This window comes from Limanda limanda, chromosome 12 (assembly GCF_963576545.1).
Source record: "Limanda limanda chromosome 12, fLimLim1.1, whole genome shotgun sequence".
In the NCBI taxonomy this organism is placed as follows: Eukaryota; Metazoa; Chordata; class Actinopteri; order Pleuronectiformes; family Pleuronectidae; genus Limanda; species Limanda limanda.
Genome location: NC_083647.1, coordinates 8,545,260 through 8,571,739, shown reverse-complemented (window position 1 = coordinate 8,571,739; position 26,480 = coordinate 8,545,260). Strand labels below are relative to the sequence as shown.

General features: G+C 40.7%; 1 protein-coding gene across 1 annotated transcript in view; it reads left to right on the top strand.

Moving 5' to 3' along the window:
• Positions 1-26,097, top strand: part of eipr1 (EARP complex and GARP complex interacting protein 1) — a 55,794-nt gene extending 29,697 nt beyond the window's left edge. Inside the window, exons 6-9 of the mRNA XM_061083460.1 lie at positions 2,553-2,689; positions 18,558-18,725; positions 22,264-22,431; positions 25,665-26,097. Coding sequence (XP_060939443.1) covers positions 2,553-2,689; positions 18,558-18,725; positions 22,264-22,431; positions 25,665-25,839 — 648 coding nt within the window. The 3' untranslated portion in view covers positions 25,840-26,097. The remainder of the gene's footprint in view (positions 1-2,552; positions 2,690-18,557; positions 18,726-22,263; positions 22,432-25,664) is intronic.
• Positions 26,098-26,480: the final 383 nt, after the last annotated feature.

Genomic DNA, 26,480 nt, shown 5'->3' with positions numbered 1-26,480 from the left:
TGTATTTGTTACAGTCTTCTGGTTTCTTCTGGGTCAGGAAGAAAGGGATCATGGGCAATATCCACTGTTCACTTGTGATTCAATTCAATGGGTGGGGACAACACGATCGCTCGGAAACAAAGCGAAACTGATTTAATCACATTATGTGGCTGCAGAGGGCATTGTTGCTCAGTAAAAGTTATATATAGTGTTGCTTTCAAAAGTTTTAGGTGGGTATTCAGTATGTTGACGTTCACAATGAAGAATATCAGAGATTTTTTTGCGGCATGCATAGTTAGTAATGTCCCTGTTTGTTGTAGGTCCTTCTCAATGTTACAAATATTAGCAGATATATTGTAAATGATCCTGGGACACTGAAGTCTTAAATTGAACCTATTGAAACCTGCAGAAACCTTTTTCAATGGGGATTGAAATGTCATGGCTGATGATCCAGACGAACAGCTTCTGCCCCCCCCCCCAGCAGTCAGGTGGCTGATTGTGTCTTACTCACACAGGATGGTCTAAAAATGCAGGATATGCAGGAACAGTCATCATGCTGCATATCATTGCTCCCAACATATTTTCACTGCCATTTTACTTCATATTTTAGTTCCAACATGACTGTAATTGACTTGTGTGCTTAGTAACAGTAACCCAATAATCAAAGATCTATTTACAAATCACGTCAATGCTCCTGTTAATAAATTGTGCAGCAGGAATAGTTTGAGTTTATGGAGCTACTGTGATTTAATCATGAACACTCATGGAAAAGTCATGGAATTTTACATCAAGGCCACAGAGGAAAACCTGCTTCTCTTCCTTGTCTGATTCTATCAGTCCCTTGTCCTCTGCCACCTTTCTTCAACTCCTTTCTTATGACTCTTTTCTTTTCTCCTGCCTTCTTTGTTCTCCCTCCTTTTATCCCCTCTGTTATTCTTCCTCAGCCTTCCTCCCTCCCTCCTTTCTGCTCGGTTGCCCTGTCTCGCTCTCGCTCGCTCTCCCTCTGTCTTCTCTAGCTGAAATAATGAGAGTGTACCAGGGAGCTGTGCGGTGACGGCGCGATCGATGATCCCTGCTCCGACAGGCAGAGATGGGAGAGCAGGGGGAGGATAAAAACCCATAGATAGTCACAGAGCAGAGAAAAATGAAGCCGTGTGATGCGGCTTTTTTGAATTGTCAGATGCATCATAATTTAAGGGAAAGATAATCATTTCCACAGCCAGCCTGATGAATTAATTGGATTCCAGTTTTAAAGTAACCCGATGAATTGATATGCTTTATAATTCAAAGTCCTTGAAGTGTGTTGACTTTGATTAATTTCACCGTTTCTGTTGCCCTGTGAAATATGTGCAGCAGGTTTGATAAATATCCAATGACAAGCATGTCATCTGGTTTGAAAAGTCTTAAATGTTGCAATTGAACCTGACCGCCTTTCAGCTAAACTGCTCTCATTTTCGTAGCAAGCTCACGCATAGATCTCCACCGTGGGACCGTGGAGAGTCAGGGGTCAGGAGGGTCTGCTGACTGAGCAGGAGGTTATAGGCAGGCAGGTGCAGGCTTCACTCTGGGGGTTTCTGGCTGTATAGGTCCTGTCAGAAAAACCTGCATGCTCCAAGGCATTGCACTGAGTTCAGAACACACTAATCCATAGTTTGTAGCGTACTGCAGATACGAGAGAGTGTCCCTTCATATTAACGGGATGCATTCATTTAAATTTAGATCGAAGCTACCGGGGATGTCCTTTCATTTTTGTTAAAATTTCATTTAGTTGAACATGGAATTCGACGTTACTTTAATATTCTGTCAATCACTTCCCATCTTAAAGAAATAGTTCACCCAAAAATAAAAATTCACTCATTATCAACCACTATACTGATGTATGTTGGGTGAAGTGTTTGAGTCCAAAAAACACTTTTGGAGTTTCAAGGGTAAACAGTGTTGCAGCCAAATCCAATGCAATTAAAGAAATTGGTGATCACTTCTACAAACTTCAAAAAAAGAACAGAAATTGCCAGAATGTCGAGGCTTACGGACACTTGGATGAAGGCACAGGAGCAGGGTTTAAAGGGCTTTCTCAGAACTCTCAGGAAGCTGCCTTTAATTGCTAAAATAAGGAGTTAATGAGCTTAAAGAGGCTTAACAGTTGTATGTTAGCCACAATGAGTGACCCCCTATCACATTACACATTGTCATTTGATCAATTGTTAACATTGAAAGAAAAGTGCAGCTTTAAATTGGTTGTGAGTCCTAAAAAAAGACTGAATCTGACCGATTCACATTTTGAAGTGTTGACTAATAGCAAGGTAATTAGAAATAATAATGTTGGTGAGTGTGTTGATGTTTCAGTATGGTGTTCATCTACTGGCAGCTGGTTTGCAAGTAATGCCCCAAATATTACTACCGAGTCTCACAGGACGAATGTAGTTCTTGAGTGTGACCTGCAGAGAAAATGACTTCCTAATTATGTCTAATTATGCTGGATGCTCACCGCCGGCTGAACCAGTCCAAGACATTTGGATGAGATTCACATCCCTGCTCCGATATTAATGAAGAGGTTTCTTGTGTTGCTGCAGGTCTCCAGCACTGCCACGCTGGAGGGCAAAGGTCAGCTGAAGTTCACCTCGGGCAAGTGGAGCCCCCACCACAACTGCAGTCAGCTCGCCACAGCCAATGACACGGCCATAAGAGGCTGGGACCTTCGCACTATGAGGTGAGCTCGGTTTGCTGTGGGGCTCGTCGTAAAAAATACAATATTCCAACATATTGTGCATACATATAGTTTTAATCCTTTTTCACATCTTCAAATCCTGATATCCTTTGAGGTATTCTATTTTAAGACCTCTCCTCCCGTTTCACTGTATCGATACTTTTCATGGAAAATTGAAGAAGTACAGATGTTCCAGTTGATAAGACCACATCTACTCATCTACTGGCTGCTGATAAGCCAGTGCCAGGAAGATTTAAAAGTAGGGCTTTGGTCTCGCAGAGCATTGAAAACTCAAAAAGGAACAACACAAGGCATGTTTTCTATAATCTGTGCCAATCAGTATTAAGGCACTTCTTTTTTTACATGGCATATTTCCACATGTACCTAACTTAAAACCAGTCGGATGTTTTTCAACAGCCAGAATTATGATCAGACAGAAGTGAGTCGTGTAAGAGTCGTCTATGTTTAACTCCCAGGGCTTAACTCTCAGCATGTGTTTACATGTCATTACAAGATTTTTTTTGTGCAGTACACAGAAACATGTATTTAATGTGACTCATCAGGCTGAAAAGCAAATGTTACTGATGAGTTTTGCTACAACTTTTACTCTAATCCACATCAGAGCTTCACAGTCATAAGGAATATTTAAAAATGCCCTTTTATATCCAGTCACTGCGAAGCTCTGATTCTCACATTTTATGCAGTTTCAATAATATAATATAAACTCAGTGATATCTAATTGAATCATGTTTCATATTATGACTAAGGCTGGGTATTGAACTCGACTACTTTTTGAGCCTGACCAACATTTAATGAATTAATGCATGTTGTGAAGGGCTGACACATCCGTTGAATTATGATCCTTCTGCAAGTTTTCCTTCCTGAGTCAATTTCCATATTCACATGACAGTTCTCTCTGGTGTAAGTTAACAAGTCATACCATTTAAGCAAAGCAGCAACAGCACAGAACCAGGATCCTTCAGACCCTCGATACTTGTTAGCTTGTTAGCTTAATGACATTTCTCCTGTTTTGCAAGCAGAAACGCATCTCGTATTTCTAAGCAGCGGTGCCGTTTATGTGTGTTAGTGAATGGCTGATGGCTTTTTTATCAGCTACAGAGAAAATTAAGTTGGTGCCATCAACATGAGCCTCAATGACAAGAGTTTTGACAGGACAACATTTTTATGCTATACTCATACTGTGGCATGAATGAGCCGCAAGTGAGGGATAACTCTCCGAGGACGTACAGACATGCAGTGGATGTTGCATGTAACGGAGCATATCAACAAAATATGTTTACAACATTCATGAGGTGTATCTATGTTTAAACTAATTATACAAAAAAAAATGTCTGACAAATGAACGAATCAGTAATGGCAAATGTAGCTATAGCGTTATTGGTAGTAATAGTAGTTTAAGACGGCAGGCCTATTGTATATGTAAGTACTGACGCCATGATCCAAGATCCACCATGTGGCCGCAGCAGTGATCCTGGATCTGCAAGGATAAAGCAAATGGATTCCGGTGAAGAAGTCAAGTCAGTAACATTAACAGTATATAGCAGCATGATTAAGAGCTGGCCCAAGGCCGACCTGAGCCAGCTGTAACTAAAACTCTCACAAAAATGAAGGTTTTTAGCCGACTCTTAAACACAGAGAGGGGGTCTGCCTCCCCAACTGGGAAGTGATTCCACAGGAGGGAGCTTTATGGCTTTTTAGTTGTGCCCATGCCCTATCTGCTAGCATGGAAGAGGGAGGGTTTCAATTATGACATACCGCAGCCAGCCACGGGGGGGATGAGGGGGTCAAGATGTATTTGCTTTTGGAAGCTTCCATGGCGTCTATCTTTATATACAGTCGATGGATATGACTAAATTAGACACTGGTGCATTTGAAATGTGTGAGATCCAAAAGTTTCATAGTAAATTTGGGAAATATTACTAAAATGTAAAGTAAAATGACATGCAGGGGAGTCGGGGGAGACCTGCTCATTGTTACGATTCAAATCCCAACTCTACAACCAGAAGTCTCCATCTGGCAAATCTCTGCCCTTGTCTTGTACGACACATGTGTTTATCTTCCTGTGGTGGTTGTTCATGAATGTAATAAAGTGTTTACCCCTCCTCAACACACCTGATAAGGTGCGAGGTGGTGGAACACTAATGTTGACATGGAGCATTGTAGTACCACACATTAACCTTGTAACTGCAGGTTATCGTCAGCCCACCTAACAACCTCTAGCTGTGTGTATGTGTGTGTGTGTGTGTGTGTGTGTGTGTGTGTGTGTGTGTGTGTGTGTGTGTGTGTGTGTGTGTGTGTGTGTGTGTGTGTGTGTGTGTGTGTGTGTGTGTGTGTGTGTGTGTGTGTGTGTGTGTGTGTGTGTGTGTGTGTGTGTGTGTTTGTGCTTTATTTGTGTTTCCTGTGTTTCTGCGATACGTGATGAGTGAGGTCATAATGTGTGGGCTCTGCCAGAGGAATAATAATCACCTCGCTATCGATCGCCGTGATAACAGCAAAGTGCTGAAGAGATTGAGAGCGGGGCCGGGTGAAGGAGAGAGTGAGAGAGAGAGAGAGAATATATTTACAAGATGCGCATCACAGGCTCAGATAAGATAGCTGAATCATTGATATCACTCCCCGTCAGCCACATAATAAATTAAAGAGTTCCTGCATGCTCCGTTTTGGCCATTCTCCTCCTGCTGTGCTATTTTGAAAGATGCAACAGTGCTGATTTGGCCGCCGGCACAAAAGGAAGGAGGGGGGGCAGCAGCAGAGGGCTTGTTAGCAGACACGACAGTCTCATCTCTGATATGAAAGTGAACTGAAAATACACCATTATTATCTAAAGAGACCCCTGCAGCCAGTAGAGGGAGCACCGTGCATTGGCCTTAAACAAAAATATTAAAATAAGCTCATTATTTCCCCATATATATTTTAACATGCAGCTTTTGTTGTGTATCTCTTCTGTTAGTAACAGTAAAAATAAAAAGATGATTTAGTTTTCAGACTGTTCCAGCTCTTCATTGAACACATGTTTCACCATCCCATGCTACAGACTTTGGGATTTTGAGCCGTGCCGGTAAATTTATACATACCGTATACATTCACAAAAAACATATACAACCTTAAGGAGTGGGAAAGACTGAAAAGGTATAATAGGGCTACTTTAAAGTATTTCTGCTTGAAATGAGTTAATTTAAATGAACTGCTGAAAGTTCACTGAACTGATAACATGAATGAGTTGTAGGACACTCACTCATTTTAAAATTCTTCAGAGACTTTGTAGTTTATGTACAAATCATGGTACATATTTAGATTTTTTGTAATTTTTGTAAAAATTAAAACAATACTTACCATTGTTGAAAAGTTAGGATTTGAATTCAGCCCTTCATAAAGCATTTTATGAAATCAATTTATTGGTTCCAAGAATGAATAAATATGTGGTAACAAATTGTGTCTTAGATGCACATATAGCATTCCAGTGTTTTCAAACATGGCCTCTACGTTTGTTTCTTTATGGTCATCCATGAAACATGAAAATAATTTATTGATGAATCGATTATTTGACAGGCAGAGAAATTTTAAACAACAGTTTTGATCATTTAATGCTTTGCTCTGATTGTATAATGAATCTCTGTGATTCAGCTTTCCATTGTTCCCCCTTCACAAAACATCTAAACAAGTCATATTAGTCTCTGAGTAATTATAATGGGCTTCTGTTCCTGTACTGTTACTGGTGATCTTCTTATTGTAATTAGCAGGTTTGTGGTTTCTATGGTTCCACATCATTTGTCCATCAGAGCAGTTTACTGAATGAATCCCCTCCTTTAGCTTCTTTCAACCCAACGCTTTAGACATACTCAGGCATCAGCCATGGGTACTGTGTGTGTGTCTGTGTGTGCGTTTGTGTGTTCATGTGTGCACATCAGTGCACAAGTGTGAAGTGGTTGCGAGTGGAAAGCTTGCAAGTGTGAATGAGCAGTGAGTCACATTTGTCTGTGCATGTGTGTGTGTCTATTTGAGTAAGTGACTTGCATGTGACAAGTGACTGTGTGCTCGCCTGTGTTTGCTCTCTGCTTTGTGTACCTTTCTGCTTCTGTGTGTACGTGGTGTTGTGCACTCATGCCTGTCCATAAATGCGATGTGTGTGTGTGTGAGTCCAGTTGGTGTGGCAGCTGTGGGATGGCAGCCTTTCAGTACGCTCCACTGCATCCCCTGACAAACTCTGAGGTGTCCCCTCAAACCTGCACAAAAGCACGCAAAAGTACACACACAGCAAACACTTCTCTTCTCTGCCCCCTCCACATAAACTCCCAGGGCTTGTCACCCACTCTACCAACCCAAACACCACTGCCCTACTCTGAGAGGAGTAGAGGACAAGAGCCCGACGGTAGCACCCACATCTAGTTAGTCTAACACCCTGAAGAGCAGCACGGCATCTGCAGCCCCCTCTCTTCTAGACACACAGCACTTTGAAAAAACTATAAAGATAACACTACTTATAAAACATATATGGATCCTGTTCTAGTTTGTACTGATGTAATATGCAGCATTATGTAAATTATGGAATACTCTACTCCGATATTGGGGACAGAAAGCGGTGTTTAATGGAAAATCCTGACACATTTTCACTTCTTTGCAGCCTGTCTTTTTTAGCGTATCTTGGCTTTTACATTATTCAGAAACTAATCCCTGTTGTACACGGCTGCTGTTGTGATTTTTCGGCAAGGTCTTTTTCATTAATGTGTTTTTAAAAGGTCGTATTTCACTTTTGCCACAGGTCATCAGAAAGTGCTTGGCAGCATTTTGAAGAGTTCCCTTGATGAATAATATGTGCAAGTGTAACATTTTTTATAGGGAACATGGCAGCTGTAACAAATATGTCTTAGTGAAATACAGAGAGATAAAGTCAGGATGTTGAAACATCTGGCTGTTCCTGGGATTTACTTTCTATATTCAAAGACAAATTTCCATTTAGCGGCTGCTATAAGAAACTGAAGCAGTCCTCGCTGTCCTGCTGCAGATATATTTAAATCTAAAGCCTTTTCCACTGGTCTACACCTACTAACATTAAACATTTTTTGCAGTAGAAATAGATACAGTCAGCATTCACTCTCGGATCAAATGACTCTGCAGACGACACAGGTCTTTATCAGCTCCAGCTCCAATCAGAAGTGATGGACATGTAGCCCAGGTGAATGTGCTCATTTCTCCTTCTACTACTTTACTTTGGCAAACTAGACACTGACGCTGCATCTTTTACAGCGTAACGTTGTGACACGCATTTAACTTCCGGACATTAAAAATCATTCAGTTGCCACTTATTTTGAAATGAACTGAAGTAATAAATATAAAAGTATAACTTAATCACGGGTCACCATGGTGCTTTCTTCTGTTGTATATTGTGTTTCTGGCGTGTTCGTAACATTGAATGTATCTCAATGGGGAAAAATCAACAGAAAGGCAAACCTCAAAATATTTTTGAATGGGGTTTTATTTTTTCCTCACATGGATGCTGAGGCTGGGGCTCTTTATACGAAACATACAGCAGATTGATAAGTTTGATGTTCTATCTACAGTATGTATTTAAAGATGGATGACATGAAATGTGCCTCAATCGCCTTATTGCTTTTTTAAATACTTGTAATGATGTCATATGTTATGCTATATGTCACAGATAAATATTTCAATGTTTTTATCACAAAATTATAGTTTGTTTTTTCAACTCCAGTCACATTTACTCTTAGTAAGGTCACCTGATGATCGACTCACTCCAGAATTAGTAAGAAGTGTGCTGGGGAATTCAGTATGCCAATAATCATAGACATAATTGGGATTTTTATTGATAAGGATTAAGTTTGCATGCCTTTAAAAATCATGAGAGATCGCAACAATAAACACAATGTGCAAATTCACCACCTAAAATGCTACATTTATTTAATTCACCTCTAGGTTTATTATCTTATTTTTGTCTATCTATTATAAAACTCAGTCACAACAGGCAATGTCACACATGCTAAGAGCTTCATGGGACCATAAAACACAGGCCATAAAAACTACACATTATTGAATTGTGTTATCCTCAACACACAACACTGTCTATTGTCACTTGACATTCATGCCAATAAAACGTTTTAAATTGATATGAGTTTAACTGAAGTGAATTGAATTAGATATTGGTGCTCGACACTTACAACTTCACAAAGGTGCAGCACAGGTGCACATTGTGATTTATTGGCAGTAAACAAGTAGTTTAACTAGTACATGATTAGAAAGTTGAACAGATTTAGTCTGGCACAGATGTGTTCCTGTGTGGATTTCATAACTACAGACAAGACTAATCTAAGCAGGCCAAGTGTGTCTGTTGACAATGGGTCTGGGCTGGTCTCCCTCCTGTCCACTGGGACTAGTTAATCTTCTTGCCATAATTGGCATAGTTGTTCTAAGAAGGACTTCTTCCTAAATAGAGGGCTTTATAAGAGCTCATCTGTCTTCTGTGGAAAACTTTATTGGAATAACTGAGGGGGAATTGTGTCGTATTCACGGAGCTTTTCTGATGCAAGTTACTGAGTAACTTTCTTACGCGACTGAAAAATACACTTACGTAAACAAGTGAAAATCTCAAAGTGATTTATAAATTACATTTATATTCAAATTAAACAACTTTAATGAACAACTTTCTCAGTGAAAAGTAAAATGTGCTCATGTAGAAAGCGTAAATGTTCCCTTATAATTGTGTGACAATGGAAGAATTTCAGATAAAATCAACTGGTAACCCATCGTGAAGACGACCTTTAGTTTGTAAACTTCCATTTTCAATCCTTGAGTCTGGAATCTTGACCGTTAGTGTCCATCGTTTGAAGTTTGAAGATTAAACGTTATCTTTAGCTAACTGTGTAAATGTCTGCATTTGGTAAATATTACATATATAAGGGAACAATAGCTAAAGGGACAGTATATTAGCTTATACAAAATATACTGTAAGAATGTAGAGTAAAACATTTATTTTCGTGATTCTCATTTCTAACTTGTGTATTACAATTTGTATTCATCGTTCCCAGTGCCTGTCAATTGCTCACAGTGCTATCTGTTGTTGCATGGAGGGGGCAAACATTGTGACCTAAGAAACGTGATATTTTTTGTGAGGTAATTGGTACAATTTCTTTTTTTATACTTGTAAAATATTTGTTTTTGTCTTAATGGGATATATTTGTTGTACTTGCAGTAAATTCATTCAAATTAATTTGGTAAATGTAGGACACATGTTTTTGTACTTGTGGGATTTATTTATTTTTGTAATGAGGAAGGCTATTTGTTTCTAAAGCATAATTTGGTAGAAACATGGAGTATTTGTTAGTCAGGTTGCATATTGTTTTTGTGAAACAAACTACATTAGTTTGTTAATGGTGTTTTGTATTTGCAAACCAGACTGTGTTTGCAAATGAAGGGTGGGGAATTAGTAAAGCATGTTTTGTTTGTTTAAGTTTTTACATGAATCTATCTCCACACTAGCCCCATACCTAAACGCTGACTATCAACTAAATGCCTAACACCAGGTACCCCAAGTATTCACTTTATATTATTTTTATACATGTTTGCAATTGCACACATTGGACAAGCCATGCCCATTTTAAGTGTTCTTTAGTGTAAAGTGTTCCCCCAAAGATTGCCTTTGACAGACACACACACACACACACACACACACACACACACACACACACACACACACACACACACACACACACACACACACACACGCGCACACAAAGAGCCATACCATGCACTGCAGGGTGCATACTGAAAAGCAGTGCAGTGCTGCAGTGAAGCATGGACTATTTACACCTCCCCTGTGGTGTGTGTGTGTGGGTGTGGGTTTGAATGTGTGTGTAGTGTTTGTATGTGTGTGTGTGTGTCATAGGCAACATAGACAGTGTTGACAGAGCGGCAGCACAATGAGCGGATATGAATAGACCGTAAAAGAAGGCTAAATGATGGATAGTGGTGCTGTATGCTCCTCTGCTGTCCAGGTTAAAAGCTTGCTGTCTGTTGGTACAAAGAGAAGAAGCCGACAGCATCAGAGCTGCTCATCCTCACAGACAACACACACTCACACAAACGCCACCTTTCCTAAAACATCCTTTTCATGCCACCTATTCATCGGATTTGACAGTGCTCCAGCGTGCCATAATGATAGGGTTGCGAAGGTAAACTATTATTCAAAAGCTTTTTGTATCATACTTTATTCACAGATTCAAATATGGCACCATTATGCAAAAAGTGTTGTCTATTAGGAATATCATATACGAGCCTTTATGCAGAAGATGTCAGCTGCTTTAAAAAATGCTGGTATCCCATATGCCACTGTTGGCTTTGAGCTTGACCTTTTGAACTCTGCTACTGTCAAATCAATCATCTGTAACCTTTTCATGTGCTCCCACTCCCACCTCCCCCTCAGTAGACATGAACCAGACATTATACTGTAACTCTCATAATGGTATATTCATGACCTTATGCAGACCTCGAAATTAAAGAATAAAAATGAACATCTCAAGATTTATGGTTGCAACCCCACCACCCCTCTTGCTGACTCTTAGTGGGAGCCTTTTGTTCTCACGCTGCACATATTCAATATAATTGTAATTATAATGGTGGCAGAAATCGTCGCAGGAAAATTGTTGCATTTTTAAAAAAAAGTTTCAGATGGAGTTAGACTTAATCGGTATTCTCTTTTTTAACAGTCATTTTTACTGTTGAAAACTGTTGCTCAAGAATTGAATCAGCTGTGCTTAGCTGGGTAGCTAAGTGAGCTATGGTAACCATATCATTAATAATAAATTATAAAAAAATGTAACCTTACATTTCACAGAACGTTCATGCAACACGGGTGTTTTCATCAAGATTGGATGGCAATTATTTCTATACTTAGCACCCGTACCAAAGCACATTACACACAATGGACGCCACAACGCCTTATACAGGAGGGAGTAAGCCTCTTGATATGTGTTTTCTTTTTTCTTTTTTGCGCCTTCACGTTTTAGAATTGTGTTCACCCTCCACCCTTTCACCCCTTCTGTGTTCGCACATGGACTCCTCCTGGATTTGTACGGATTTTGTACTGGGAGGTCAGGGGGATAAAGTACGCAGAGATTTTCTCACTCGGACTCTTACACATGCACCTCCTCCGAAGAAAATACGGAGATACTGCGGAGTCCAATGCCGGTCTGGAAGCAGATTGAATGGCGAGTTCAGTGGGGGATTCTTTGTTTATGTTTTTACCACTAGGTTAGGAAATAATGAGTGGGATTAATGGAGGTGACATGTTTATATAATTGAAACCAGGACAATCCAGGACATCGGTTCACTGTAAACTCAGCTGATGTCACTTCTAGGCATTGGTTGCAAAGTAATGCCTAAGTAATGCTGAGTTTTTAATGTTTCCAGCTGACTCATCCTAAAAAGGCAACTCAGTAAAGATATTACATATGCATTTGGTGGCTGCGCACATAATTTTGTGCGAGAAGACTGACACTAAAGCAGTTGTTGATGATTGGAAGACCAGAAGCAGCGTTGTCCTTAAATTGCAGTAAGTCAGGGTGCTTGTCCTATATTCTTGTCTGTATTTGGCCAGCAGTGGATTTAGAGGTAGAGACGGTCGCCCACTCTTCAGAAGGTCCGTTGGATTAGCCCCGGCTCTTCCAGTCCATATGTTTAAGTGTCCTTAAGCGAGAAACCAAATCCCAAATTGCCCCAAATCAGTTTTAACATCTACCAATCATTCAAAAGGTATTATCTTTTCACCTTTAAACTTGAAGATAAATGGCATCTAGGATGAGGAGTTGTTTAACAAACCTTGCTAATTCTGGCTGAGGTAACTTGTATGTAAATGACCCAAATCCATTAAAGAGCAGGGCAGAGGCACTACCAGTAGCTGCATCCCCGGGACTGGCTTCCCCTCATGTGACCTGAATCCACACAAACTAATGTTATATTTTAATGGTGCGCTAACAGATAAACTCATTGTGTGAGCCAGTCTTTACAGTGGAAAGGGTAAAACCGACAACACCCAATCACTCTTACTACAACCCCATAAACACCACTTATGCATTATTACTTGTGGTACAATGATTGATACAGTATTACCAACAAGTACTGAATTCAGCCATCTTTAATTACACTGAAATTATGTGTAGAGGCTATAACATAATTTATTTCCAAGGTTATCCTGAAGTTACAGATGTAATATTATTTTTGTGTGCACTTCCATCCATCCATGAAGATTCACCCAATCATTTAAGTTGCTTGATGTATTGATCCCTTCCTTTTCTTCCTTCCTTCCTTCCTTCCTTCCTTCTTTCCTTCCTTCCTCCCTCCCTCCCTCCTTCTCTTCTTCCGTCTACCTGCCGGCCTCTCTCCCTCACATCTTTCTTTCTCTGCCAGCTCCATCTCAAAGCCAGGCTTTAATTTTGATCAGCGATGAAATGATTGCTCTCCTCTTTCGATTTTTCTTTTCTCCCCCTCTCTCCCCACAGCAGTTGTCATAGAAACAGAGACATGTGTGTGTGTGTGTTAGAGAGAGACGGAGAGAGAGAGAGAGAGATTTTGTGCGTGTGACTGTGAGCGTCTGTGTTCCAGTCGATCCCCTCAGCAGGGAGATTTATCACCCAGTCTAAGCCAGGAAGGTTTGTGTGTGTGTGTGTGTGTGTGTGTGTGTGTGTGTGTGTGTGTGTGTGTGTGTGTGTGTGTGGGATTGTGTTTTCCTGTTTTATGTTATTATATGTGTGAGCCTAACAGTGTGTGTAATAGGTCCCCTGTCCCCTCATCAACCTCCCATCACACACACTCTCACACACTCAGCAAAGCTGGCTGGATGACTTTAGACGGAGTGTGCCTGGTGGCTTAGGTCGGCCACAGCTCTAATCCTTCACACTCATACAAACACAAACACACACATACAAAAAGTCCCAGGTCTCTCCACTATTAGCCCTGTGCCGAGGGAGTGTGAGAGTTGAGTGTGTGTGGTTGTGTGTGTGTGTGAGTGTGTGTGCGTGCGTGCATTTGAGGAGGGGATTGCACAGAGACACCATAGAGGGAATGAGCGAAACTAACCCAATTTCCTGCTCCATTTCCTTTTTCACGCGGCGGCCGCGTCCCATTCCACGGCGGGCCGGCTTGAACACCAGCCACTCTGCAGCCTGGGGTCACGCCTTTTACCTCAGAGTCACACTCAGGAGAGGGAGGGAGCGCTGTAAATAAATCATGGGCACCAGCTCAAAATTAGACAGAAATTGAGAGTAAAAATTGAAGTTCACCAAAAGTTCCGAGTTGATTATAACACTGTTGGTTGATAAATGCTTGTTTCAAATCACGAGTGATTACCTTCTTTTAATTCAAGGCCCATAAATGCAATAAATAAGTAAATATTTCATAATGCAAGATTGAAGATTCAACTTATTGTCACTTCCACCAGCTGTCCAGGGCAGAATGAGATAGTGTTTCCCATGTGTTCTTGCAATATGCCTAAATAGAAAATTAAACCGTTTAAAAAACAGTGAATTTAAGACTGAAGTGCAAGGAAAAGAGCAGCAGAGTCAGGTGGTGTAGCAGTCTGATTGCCATTTGTCATTGCATGTGAAAATATATCTGAATAAAATATGTTAAGGGGTGGGAAATATGGATAGAGGCTTTTATCACAGTATATGACATTTTATTTAGCAAATTCTATATATCGTTTCTTAACATAAGTAGAACATTTATTGATAAACTATTAATTGACAATATGTGTTAAACGTTAAGGTTGAAGTTTTGTGGAAATGTCTTTAGTAGCTTTCGTTAAATTCTGCTGATAAACAGACGGTATGGAAACATAACCTCCTTAGTGGAGGTAAAGAGGGAGAAGTGCAGCCAACACCAGGACAATATGAACAGACAGGGATGCCTTGTTCCATTCATTCCTACAGAAAAAGACAAATCAAGGTACTTCATCGAATTGATGTAGTAAAAATCCTGTTAAATCCTGTCCAATAAAGCCATATTACAGCCAGCACTGTCCGCAGTGGCTTGAAACAAGAAATGTTGAAGTGATTACCAGCAGTGTTGGGGTTTGATAACAGAATCTGAATCTGGCATCTAATCCACTTATCAGCTCCGAATCCTTACTCAAATCCATCTGGGTTCACGTTTCCACATTTGTGACTAAAGTTAAGAATAGTGGGAGTCTTGTTTCAGAACTTAGTGATCAATTAATGACATTATATGTATGGCATTTAACTGAGAAATGTTGACTCCCAGAACTAAGTTAATGGATTATTTACACAGTTTAATTTATTAGTGACAAGCTATCAATTGTTGAACTACAGAAATAGGAACAGGCTGAGTTATTTTAAAATGCGTTGCTCAAGAAAGACAAAACTCAAAAGTGATTGTCACGCGAACACAGACTGGCTTGAATTAATCATGACATTAACATTAATTAGATTAGATTAGATTAGATACGATTAGATTCAACTTTATTGTCATTGCACAGTACAAGTACATATACAACGAAATGCAGTTTAACATCTAACCAGAAGTGCAAAAAAGGCAGTAAAAGTGCAGAGTAATGTGCATATTAAAGTGAAAATGTAAATGTCACATCCAGGGACTGGATCCATAACAGAAGCAGCTAACAAAAGCAATAGTCTTCATTTTTTTGTTTAATTGTTACCTGGGAATAAACCATCGATCTCTGAGTTTGACAGCTTTTCACTGTCTCATTCTACTCATCAAACCAACACTTCTAATTCAGTCGAGTGCAAACCACCAACAAGGACAACAGTCCCCCTATATCCTATAAAGCTGCTACAAATTCAACACGTTCATAGACTTCAGTCCTCTAATTATACCAGATTTGTGTCTCCATGAATTACTCCCTAGGAAAACAATGAAAATGTTGAAAATCTTACATTCTTAAAATGTTAAAGAAAGTTAAAAAAAAAGATGTTACACCATCCATACCAGAATTTGAAGGCTTCTCTCCTGATCCATGCTGCATCTGTATTTTTTGCGTTATCTTTCTTAGAATCACATCAATGGTTAAGGACCATAACCTCCTTGGCCGAGGTAATAAGTCTTGATTCAGAAAATAGTCAGACATCAATCCAACTGGAACTAGAACTCATCAAACGTTAAAACAAATACGCAAAGATTTGATACATGTTTGTTTCCTTTGATTCCTGAACTGTCACAAGAGATAGCAGCAAGAGCAACACTGTGTCCTCTGATTATTTGAGGTTGTTTTTATATTTCAGCTTTGTGCTGCTCCTGCACTGTCCTACATCGCAGTGACAACAGTGTCTATCAATGCCACTTTTAAAACAATCTTACTTTATGTCTGTACAGTATACTGCCTGTCTGTTCTCCAGTGAGGATGCACTACATATTCAACACATGATTATTGTATATATTATGCAACTGGGACACAGCTTGTGTTTGCAAATCTTGACACATCCGGAGAAAGCAGGTTGAAAAGTGATCAATGTTTATAGTGTGTACATGGTAATAAGTGTACACCATATATCTATTTACGTACACTCATTTGTACTGAATAAGTTATTTGGAACGTGCCTGTCAGCTCACTCTGTGCTTCTTGAAAAATGTGTGTTTTCATCGGAAGCTCAAACTTGTTATGTGACGTTTTCTGTCAGGCTCCATATGCCATAACCTATGCCACGGTCTAGTGGTGGCAACTGCACGTACAGGCACACACTGGCAGAGTCACACACAGTCCCTGAGTTGTCTTGACCTAATTGAAGCCCAGCGGTCTGCCCCAGGTCATTCTCTTATACCTCCCCTATTTTAATGAGATTTTTAATTAGCATGTTAATTGCCTAACGTGATCAGCAGGGTGACTAGCTCGCTGGCTAGCTGCTGTTGGCATCCAGCTGGGCAATAACTCTGTGGCTTTCCACTCCGCTGAACAAAACTGTGCCAAACTAAGCCGTGCTAGGCCGGTCTGGAGAGGAAATGAGGAAAAACAAAGTAGTTATTTGACACAGTCTCATGTTGCATTAATGGCGAAGGCAGAGCTCTAGATCCTGTTAATTACCAGTTTATTCAAATGGAATTCGATTCCGTGAACCCCAGCTGATTGACTTATGTCTTATTTATAAAACAGTGTCAGGAGGCTACAAAGACAGCTAGCCAATATTAGTAACACAGCCATTAACATATATATACACCTGTACACCTAGTGACACTATTACACACACACACACATTGTGTAGAAGGGCTGCTGGTGCACACATAGGATTTTTCACTACATATGTGTGTTCTGTTTTCTCCTTATGTCGTGAGAACAATCTCTTCCAGGGTTTCTTGGTCAAATTTGCATGTTCGCCCACCTTTTATTAAATTGTTTAAAACACATGAACATGCTTTGTCTGACAACTGGTAGAAGGCGACTTCTCAGCGACTCGTTCGCCTACTTCTGACTAACGTCTCTGCTTCAGCGGGGTGTGTCTCTCTGGCTGAAGACTCCCGGCAGGCAGGTTGCTTAGTGACAGAAAAGCCAATCAATAATTTTATTCGGACTGATTAAAGTGACTGGTTGTGCTTATCAGATACATTCCTTTTTACACAGTAGATTTGCATCTTCAGTGAACTGGTCAGTTTTTTACAAAGCCAGTCAAAATCATATCAGTTTTGACAACGAATAAATCAACCTGTCTTTTGGGACAATTTATTTTTGTGATTATCCCAAATATCCCTTTGCAACATGGTCACAAAAGCAAATATCATGGGACAAATTATCACTTTAATCATTGATCTAATGTGTTCTTCATGTACCAGTTTGAGAAGACATATTTTAGCCTTTAACTTGCTGGATCGTTTCTTCAGCAGTTAGAAATTGTGTCTGTCTTTCCTTGCGGTGCTGGGAAGGAGGCATGCAGTGGGATGATCAGAGCTTTTTTCGCTCAAAATATCAGCCAGCTGTTTATGGAAATGAAGTTGATAAGAGCAGAGTTTACTAAAAGACGTTACAGTGATCCACACAGCGGAGGGAAAGTGCAGAGTTGGATAATAAATCTCTTTGGCTTTGTTTCATATATGAGCAGTGTCTTCCATACTTCACTATCTTTATTATCTCTATGTTACCATACTGTAATTGTCGGGGGGGGGGGAATGTAGCTTAGGGCCACTTGAAATAACTTAAACCTCATTGTGTAAGGCAGCTAACAAAGAAACGCTGTACTTCACAGTAAGAGGGAAGTTAAGTTGTTGAAAATGAACGTCGCAGTGCATTTAGAAACATCCCAGTTTTGAGGAAGGAGGCAAGAAGACGAGAATACATTGTTTATTTTGACGGTGTGTACGTTTAAATAGAGAAGATAAGGTGTGTCAAGGAGAATGTATAGGAGTAGGAACTGAAAGGAGGAGGAGGAGGAGACCGGAAAGATGGAGACACAGTGCACAGAGCGTCTTTCTTCCTCTGTCACTCTGTTAACCTCACTCTGGAAGGAACTCAAGGTTGTGTGGTTATGAGACTTACCTTTATAATTTACCACCACTGGTGATCGCTGCTTTATTGAGCCTGGCCTTCACTGACAGACACCGATACAGAGGAGGCTTTGATTTAGCCTGGGAATGTTCTTCCTTGTGTGGACGCTGTGAATCATTTTCTCATATCTCCTTTTGTTGTTCTGTCCTATGTCTCCCTCCCCTCTTTCTCCTTCTCTCTCTTCCAATGCCTCTCTCTTATCATCTCTCTCCCCGGCTGCTCCCTCTCACTCTTATCCCTCCATCCTAATTCCTTTCCTTACCTGTACTTCTCATCTTTCTCCCCCTTCCGTTTAATCACCTCAATCTTCCCCTCCCACCTCTCTCTCCTCTCCAGTCAGATCTACTGTATCGAGAACGCTCATGGCCAGCTGGTGCGTGACCTGGACTTCAACCCCAACCGACAGTACTACCTGGCTAGCTGCGGAGACGACTGCAAGGTCAAGTTCTGGGATGTCCGCAATGTCCAGGAGCCTGTCAAGACCCTGGAGGAGCACTCCCACTGGTCAGTGAAATGTGAAGGGAGGGGTGAAAGGGTTGGCCTGGGAGGGGGAGTCAGCAATCTTGAATCACAGGACCTGCAAAAAGATTTGATATAGGATGTATCAATCATTGTCCAAATATTTCCATGGGACCTTTACGTTGGCACGGTTGTAAAGAAATACATCCACTAGAGGGCAGCACAGAAGTTTGGTGACGAAGGAGGTTGTGATAACGATCCTCTTAAGAAAGAGGCAAAAGCGGCTATTCATCCCTGTGTCTGTAGTTTCTTACAAACTCGGCAAATCTCTCCTCAAAACGTTATCTCACTTGAAATGTTAGTTACACTGCCCCCCCAATTTTTGCTAATTCTCTTCACATGCTAATGTTGCTTACGTTGGTCAATGGTGTTTACCATCATGAAATAGCCTCATGAGAATGCTGCGGTTGCTACTATTATTGATTTAATGTTATCAACTACTAATTGATTTGTGTGATAAGCAGTGTCAGTTTCATCAGTCCAGTCTTTCTACCATAAATGTCTGCATTTAGCTTAAAGGGCCTATTTAACACCACAATTCTACTATTCTCTTCTATGAAAGTCAAGACATTGTTCTTTTTGCATTGTTCTGTTATGCAACACATCATTGTTGTATGGATCTCACTCATCTCACTCACTGTGACGTCCACATTGGTCTCTAGAACATGTGTCCAATATTAATTACACTCAAACCATATTTTGAGAACTGCTCAAAGTTTCCTAAGTTTATAAAATGTCTGTTAAAGCAGGTTCTTAATGTCTGGTGCACACATTTAAAAATACACTAAATAGCCAAAGCTGTATGGACAGCTCTGTCTGGGTCTGGATTTTAATTCCAGTGAAGAGACATTTTAATGCTCCACATAGTCCAGCAAACTGACCGTGCCAAGCTTTGGGCTCAGTTTTCATGTCGGCTTATTTTCAAATGCAACGGAAATTCTCTCTCCGTCCGTCACTCCCTGACCCAGCAAGTCATCTGCAGCTATGCAGGTCATGTGTTGCAAGTAGATAAGCAATGCCCACTGGCAAGTAGAAAGAGTGACGGCCTAGCCAATGTGTTGCATTAGCTTGGTGCTGTAGCAGCAAGACATAAAATGCACTACTCTTAAAATACCCATTGATTCTGGGAAGGCATGTTATATGTTATATATGCATCTAACATAAAGAAATCACCACAATAAATGTCTTTTGAGAAACAATATCCAGCGTCAATTGAACAATCCACGGCTTTCACTGAAAATAACTTTCCTTTTAATATCAGTAGAACTAGAAAACAGTTCACTGTGTGCTTTGTGGTATTAAGTCATTTTAAAATCTCAACTCTACTGTTTTTGAGGGAGGTGGCAAACACCACAAAAGGAGACAAACTCAATCAAATATATCCAATAACCATTTACCAATAATGGTAAGTGAGGAAATATCTTATACTAGAAGTGATGGATGTCATAGAGTCGCTCTGATCTGGCGCCTCGAGCACAAAACTTTTATCCCATCTCACTTTTAATGTTGGGAAGCTCAAGTGTGAACTTTAATTGGGGAAATTATTGGAGGCTGTAACATTTTATCCGAAACCTTTATTGTTGTATAGGGTATAAGTTGACAAGAAATATTGCCAAGCCATTCATCTATTTGACTTTTTTAAGGTGGAAAAAATGTATTTGCATAATGAACAAAACGCCTCTCACTTAGCATTAGAGGATAATTCAGGCACATTTAGGAGAACGCACTGGCACTAATGATAAACTTGACGACTCTGTTGACTTCACTGTTGATTGCTTTCTAGTTTTATTAATGGCTTTATCTCCTAACTAATGAAATGCCCTAACTACTGCTGCAATAAAAAGTAGTAATACAGCAATTACTAATTAAATAGGGAGCTCCTCGTTTTGTCAGCGAGGATCGAATCAGTACGGCCCAGTCGAGCTCTGAGTTGTCCTCTGTGAAGCTTCAGGCGGTGCTAAGAGCTGACGGTGGTGTACTGCAGGAGCATGTTTCCATGGAAGACACACACAAACACACACATACACACACACACACACTTTCTCTCTCTTCTGTGTGAGCTGAATAGACGATCAGTGTGTGTGCGAGCCAAACTGGGCTACTGCTGCAGCACACCAATCCTCAGCTGATAAAGACAAACACACACACACGCACAAACACACACACACACACACACACACACACACACACACTCACACACTCACACACCCACACACACACTAGAGCGAGTGTTATCTCCAAAGGAAAGATAGACTTGGCAAACATATCCATAACCGTAGATAGCTGCAGATATCAGATAGGTTGTGTGTGTGTGTGTGTGTGTGTGTGTGTGTGTGCGTGTGTGTGTGTGTGTGTGTGTGTGTGTGTGTGTGTTTGTGTGTGTGTGTGTGTGTGTGTGTGTGTGTGTGTGTGTGTGTGTGTGTGTGTGTGTGTGTGTGTGTGTGTGTGTGTGTGTGTGTGTGTGTTTTCAAGCACTCTCTTTATCTCTTTGTGTGTCTATGTGCATTTTTGTGTATTCAAGCATTTCTTTATTGCTCCTGCATTGTGTCTGTGTGTATTTGTCCTGTTTGTGCACTTATCTTTAATATGATGCATACACATGTGTGTGTGGGTGTTTACCTGAGTGTGTTTGTGTATCTGTGTGTGTGATTATTGTGCGTGCTCATTTTTTTTCAGAGCACAGCCAGGATATAGCCTCAGGGCTGCTGGGGGTATTAGGGACTATTTTTTAGCAGGGAAGCGGATTAGAGGAGCGCAGGGAACGGCGTGGCCAAGGCTGATTTTCTGTCAACAGCCACGGTTATCCCTCAATCCCTCCCTGTGAGGGAAGTGGGACCGCACTCTGAGCTGTGCCCGGGGCTCACAGAGAGAGAGAGAGAGAGATAGAGAGAAAGAGCCATTGAGAAGCACCAGGAGAGGGAGTGAAAGAGGATGAAAACAGGCAAGTGAGAGAGACAGTGTTGACAGTTGCAGAAATAGAAAAAAAAAGCGGACAAAATGGAGTGACAAATGGAGGAAAGGTGAGAAACAATTGGATTGAGAAAGTGAAACTGAGCAACCGGCAAATAAAACCAGGATCAGGGAGTTTATGATAATGATCGTCAACTCATGTGAACTAAGCCCATATACTGACTCCAAGGTACCAAATCCCTATTACTGGCATCTGAATACACACCACGATAGGCATATTTTGCTGTGAATCCCACTGTGAGAATGCGGCATTTTCTGCATGATTTGTGTGGGCACGAGTGTGTGAAAGAGAGATAGACACATGCGGTTTCTCTGCACGCCCGCGTGTGCGTGTCAGCATGTGGGGTCTGCCTGTAAGCACACAGTCAACATACACTGTATATGAATGTCTATCACACGCTCACTTTAGTATTATTTGGAACAATGGACTCTACAATGGACGTACAAGGCAGCCAACTCCATGCCTGAATATATTAATGTACCTCCACATTGTGTCCTCCGCACATTGTTTAAATTCTGAATGCGTGTCTGTAAATGTGTGTGTCCTTCCCAGGGTGTGGAGCGTCCGCTACAACCACAGCCATGACCAGCTGGTGTTGACAGCCAGCAGTGACAGCCGCCTCATCCTCTCCAATATGGTGTCCATCTCCTCCGAGCCGTTCGGACACTTGGTGGATGACGAGGAGCTGAGCGAGGGGGAGGAAAACCACCAGGACGACAAGTAAGAGCAACTTTACAGCGCTCTTAAAATCAGTAGTAATTGCTTTAATTATATGCGGTATGATGGAAGATATAACACCGGGGCTTTAATAAAAAATGGTTATGAGAGCTTGGATTTTATTTTTGTGGCTCAGTTATGATACAAAATCTAAGTAAAGATTTAGTCAAGTTTAAAGATATAATGTATATTAGAATTCTTCATTAAAATGTTTAAAAATTACTACATCTATGAATTCAAAACATTATTATCCCATTTCAGATAGATAATATACAATAAAGCCGAGAATGCTTTAAGGCATGAATACCATGTGATTGACAGCTAGAAACGTCCATTTGGTTGCAGTGTCCTCAAACTCTGTCAGGCTCCTCTCCTGCTCCTCCAAATATGGGTACTTCAGGTTTCAAAAAGCAAGATGGTGCAGGGAAAACTGTCAAACTCAAGGTTTCCAAACTGCAGTTTACAAAACAGACTAAATGGCCCACACAACTCTGCGTAACGCAACAACAGCAGCACTTATTGGAGCCACAGAAATGGTCGTACAGCTGAATCTTAAATACAGTTTCAACCGAAAAGTGAACATTATGTGAAGTGGGGATTTATCACAGGACTCTTGTATAAAACTGCATTAGTTTGAGCTTTGTGTACCTAAAAGAAAACTCAGTGTAAATTTAAACTGAGTGGCACAGCTCCACTGCCAGTCATTAATGTTTATAACCACGTATAAACCTTCCCTCACAGCCCCTCTTTTTAAACAGGGCTGTGATTTTATTCTTTTTTTTTAAAGGCTTGTCTATGAATAACCTCAGTCGTCTTTTATTGTATAGTGAGACAGTCATATTCTTTTGTTCATGTTCAATTCTATATTATAATTCAAATTTGGAATCGTATCAGTGTGTTAAAGACATTTATATTTCATACCTTTCCTGATGAGATTTAATTTTTTTTAATTACTCTACTCTTGTACCTTTCTGGAGTTTTCGAAGGAGCCTGATGAAGCTAACTGAGACACTTGAGTTTGTATAAAAACACGATGCACATTTCCAACCGTGCATTTGCTGTTGGTCCTCCTGACATTTGAGCTGACTCCCTGAACCTGCAAGTCCACATGCTGTGGCACTCAGACTGAGAAAAGCGGAGAGGTAACACATTAAAAATGCGTTACTGTCAAAATACTTCAGGAGCTTTTCTCTATAGCGATTAGAGTTGATTTTAAAATTGCAGGGATATCATGTGTAATGGTTACCGTTCAGTGCTTTCCAAAATCTGTCACTGTCCTCCGTCCATTATATGGTCCCATTCCCCCTCTCATCCATAACTACCAGCTCTTACCACGCAATGACCGACTCTCATCCACAATTATCGTCTCTTCTTCCTAATCACCGACACTCCGCTTTAGCTTCAACCCATCCACTACAGTCATTGACCCCTCTTGTATGTACGTGTCCACTCCACAGCACCTGAGCGCTACGTACATATGTCTTCCACTGCCTGGACCGGCTCACCCTTAAAAATTCAACAATTCAGAAAATTTTGAGGATGATGACAATTTTTTTTAAGGTTTCCAAGTTTTTAGTGCTTGGTCATTCTACAAATTGTGTATTTATGGGATTAAAAGGTCTTTTCCCCAATCATATTCCCTTGTTTACTTTTCGGATCATTTCAGCCTAGTCTTATGCCAAGATCAGACTAAACCACTTTCAAAGTCGTCGCTGCGCAGTTCCACTACATGACTTGCTGTCTAGTGATCGGGAGACTTGCAGTGGTATTGAGACAATTGACTGGTTTAGGGGGTCAAACAGTACACAATATTTCACCAGGAGAACCCCCCGACAAGAATCTCTGGTCTCCAAACCACAGCTGTAAGACATGAACTCCGGACAATGTCAGCAGAATTAACTTTTCTCCCGCACACCGGCTTCAGCCCTTATTACCAAAAGATGTTTTGACATCTTCGTCTGTGTCTTCTATTCCAATGACACCACTTTGTCATCCTGAAATAGTTGTATTATTTTGTTTTGTTTTGTTTTTGCGACAGTTTTTTTGCATATTAGAACTGCGTAGACACGGCCACCCGCTCGCGTTGAATCCTGCGGAGAATCTCCTGCTACGTTCTCACATCGCCCAGGAAAATCTCCTGCGGTGTTCTTTATTGGTCAAAGGCAAACTCCTGAAAATATCTGGCTCACTTTTCCAGACATTTTTCTGAGTTCATGTCTGAAAACAGCTTGTGACTTTGACAGTGGCCTGTGGCAAATAGCAGAACTGCCACAGTTACTCTGATAACCACTTCTTACAGCTGTCTCAGAACGCACAACTGTCCACAATATAAACTCTAAAAACTTCATATTCCTTCATAATCCTTGCTTCCTTCACATATACCGTCCTGTTCTGTTATTCCCCAATGAATCTATATGAACTGAGCACTCGGATCGTTTTTATTTTAGGCTGTAGTCCCGAGGGAGCCGCTTCTATCCTCGTGAAATAGTTAATGTGTAAAATAAATCAGAATATATACGTCACTGTTTTCCCTCGGGACTACTTACCACAGTAGGTTTCGGAGAAATTTGGGATGGCAATAATGCCGGATAATAATTCTGAAATTGTATTTATTGTCACATTGTTGTAGCAGCGGGAGAAATGTCCCAGCACTGGGGAGGCTGCTGTTTGGGTTGTGAATTCAGAAAGAAACAGTGAATAAAACAAGCAAACATTCTCCAGGCCTCAGCAGGCGACGGTGTGTTTGGGCTGACCAGGACACAAAGGAGACAAACTGTGCGTGTGCGTGTGCATGTGCTTGTGAGATAATCACACATTCCACATTCCATATCTATGAATACGTGTTAAAATAAACAAACCAATAAAGTTACTCGCCAGTGCTGGTTCTTGCTGTTCCACTGATTGACAGTCGACAGGGATAATGCACAAAGGCCACATTGCACCTTCAAAACCAGTGAAGATACTTAAGATTAATTTAAACAATTACAGTTTTGCAATATTCCCACTCAAATATGATGAATACATTATTTTCAACACATTAGTTAGACGATATGGATAAAAAAAAATTGTATAAAAAGAAGGTTCATTGGACAAAACCCTCAGTGGAGTCACATTGGCTGAGCTTTCTCTTTGAAACGGAAACTTCCATTTCAACGTCTCTACGTACACGTCTGCAACATGTGATGCGTTCCTCTTCTCACCTCTTTGTGTGCTTTTTGTGTCTCCGTGTGAACCAGGAGTAAGGAGCCCTTAAAGGACAGCGTGGTGTCCACCTACGAGGAGCACGAGGACAGCGTGTACGCGGCCGAGTGGTCGTCAGCCGACCCCTGGCTCTTCGCCTCGCTCAGCTACGACGGCCGCCTCGTCATCAACAGGGTCCCGCGGGCCCTCAAGTACCGCATTCTGCTCTGAGAGGGGGGGGGTGGAAGGAGCGCTGATGTGAATTTGTACAGAAGGAGTGTAAAGGAAGAGAGGACCACACAACTGTGCACATCCTTTGCTTTAACAGCCGTCTTTACACATTCCTTTGTAACATGGCAGAGTGAGCTGTCCCTGCAGTTTGAGGCAAAGAGCGTGTGTGATGTAAATATACTGTAGTACATGTATTTAATTGACCTCTGTAAACACAACATCTGTTCTGAATATCAAGATTAAAATCTGATAAAACTGTTTAAGTTTGAAATGGTGTGATTATTAAATGATAGGTTAAACCTCATAAAGACATTATAAATAAAATGTTTGACATTTTTTAGACGTTAGACTGCACAGTACATCAACACAAATAGACACATTTCAACAGAGGCAGCCCAATGATAGGACAGAACATCACGTGCAACATAAAAGATTATTCATATTTATAACGACCACTGTGTCATATAATAATTAGCATTTACTTGTTGATTACTATAAACCTGTGTCCTCATTTGAACTGTCATCACCAGTGTCAACATGTGTTCTGCCGAAGCAAGTGTTAATTAAATTTGTTAATTTTGCTCCTGTCAGAGCTGCAGCTCTCTAAATAACAAAATCCTGGCATTTAAAGACACAATATT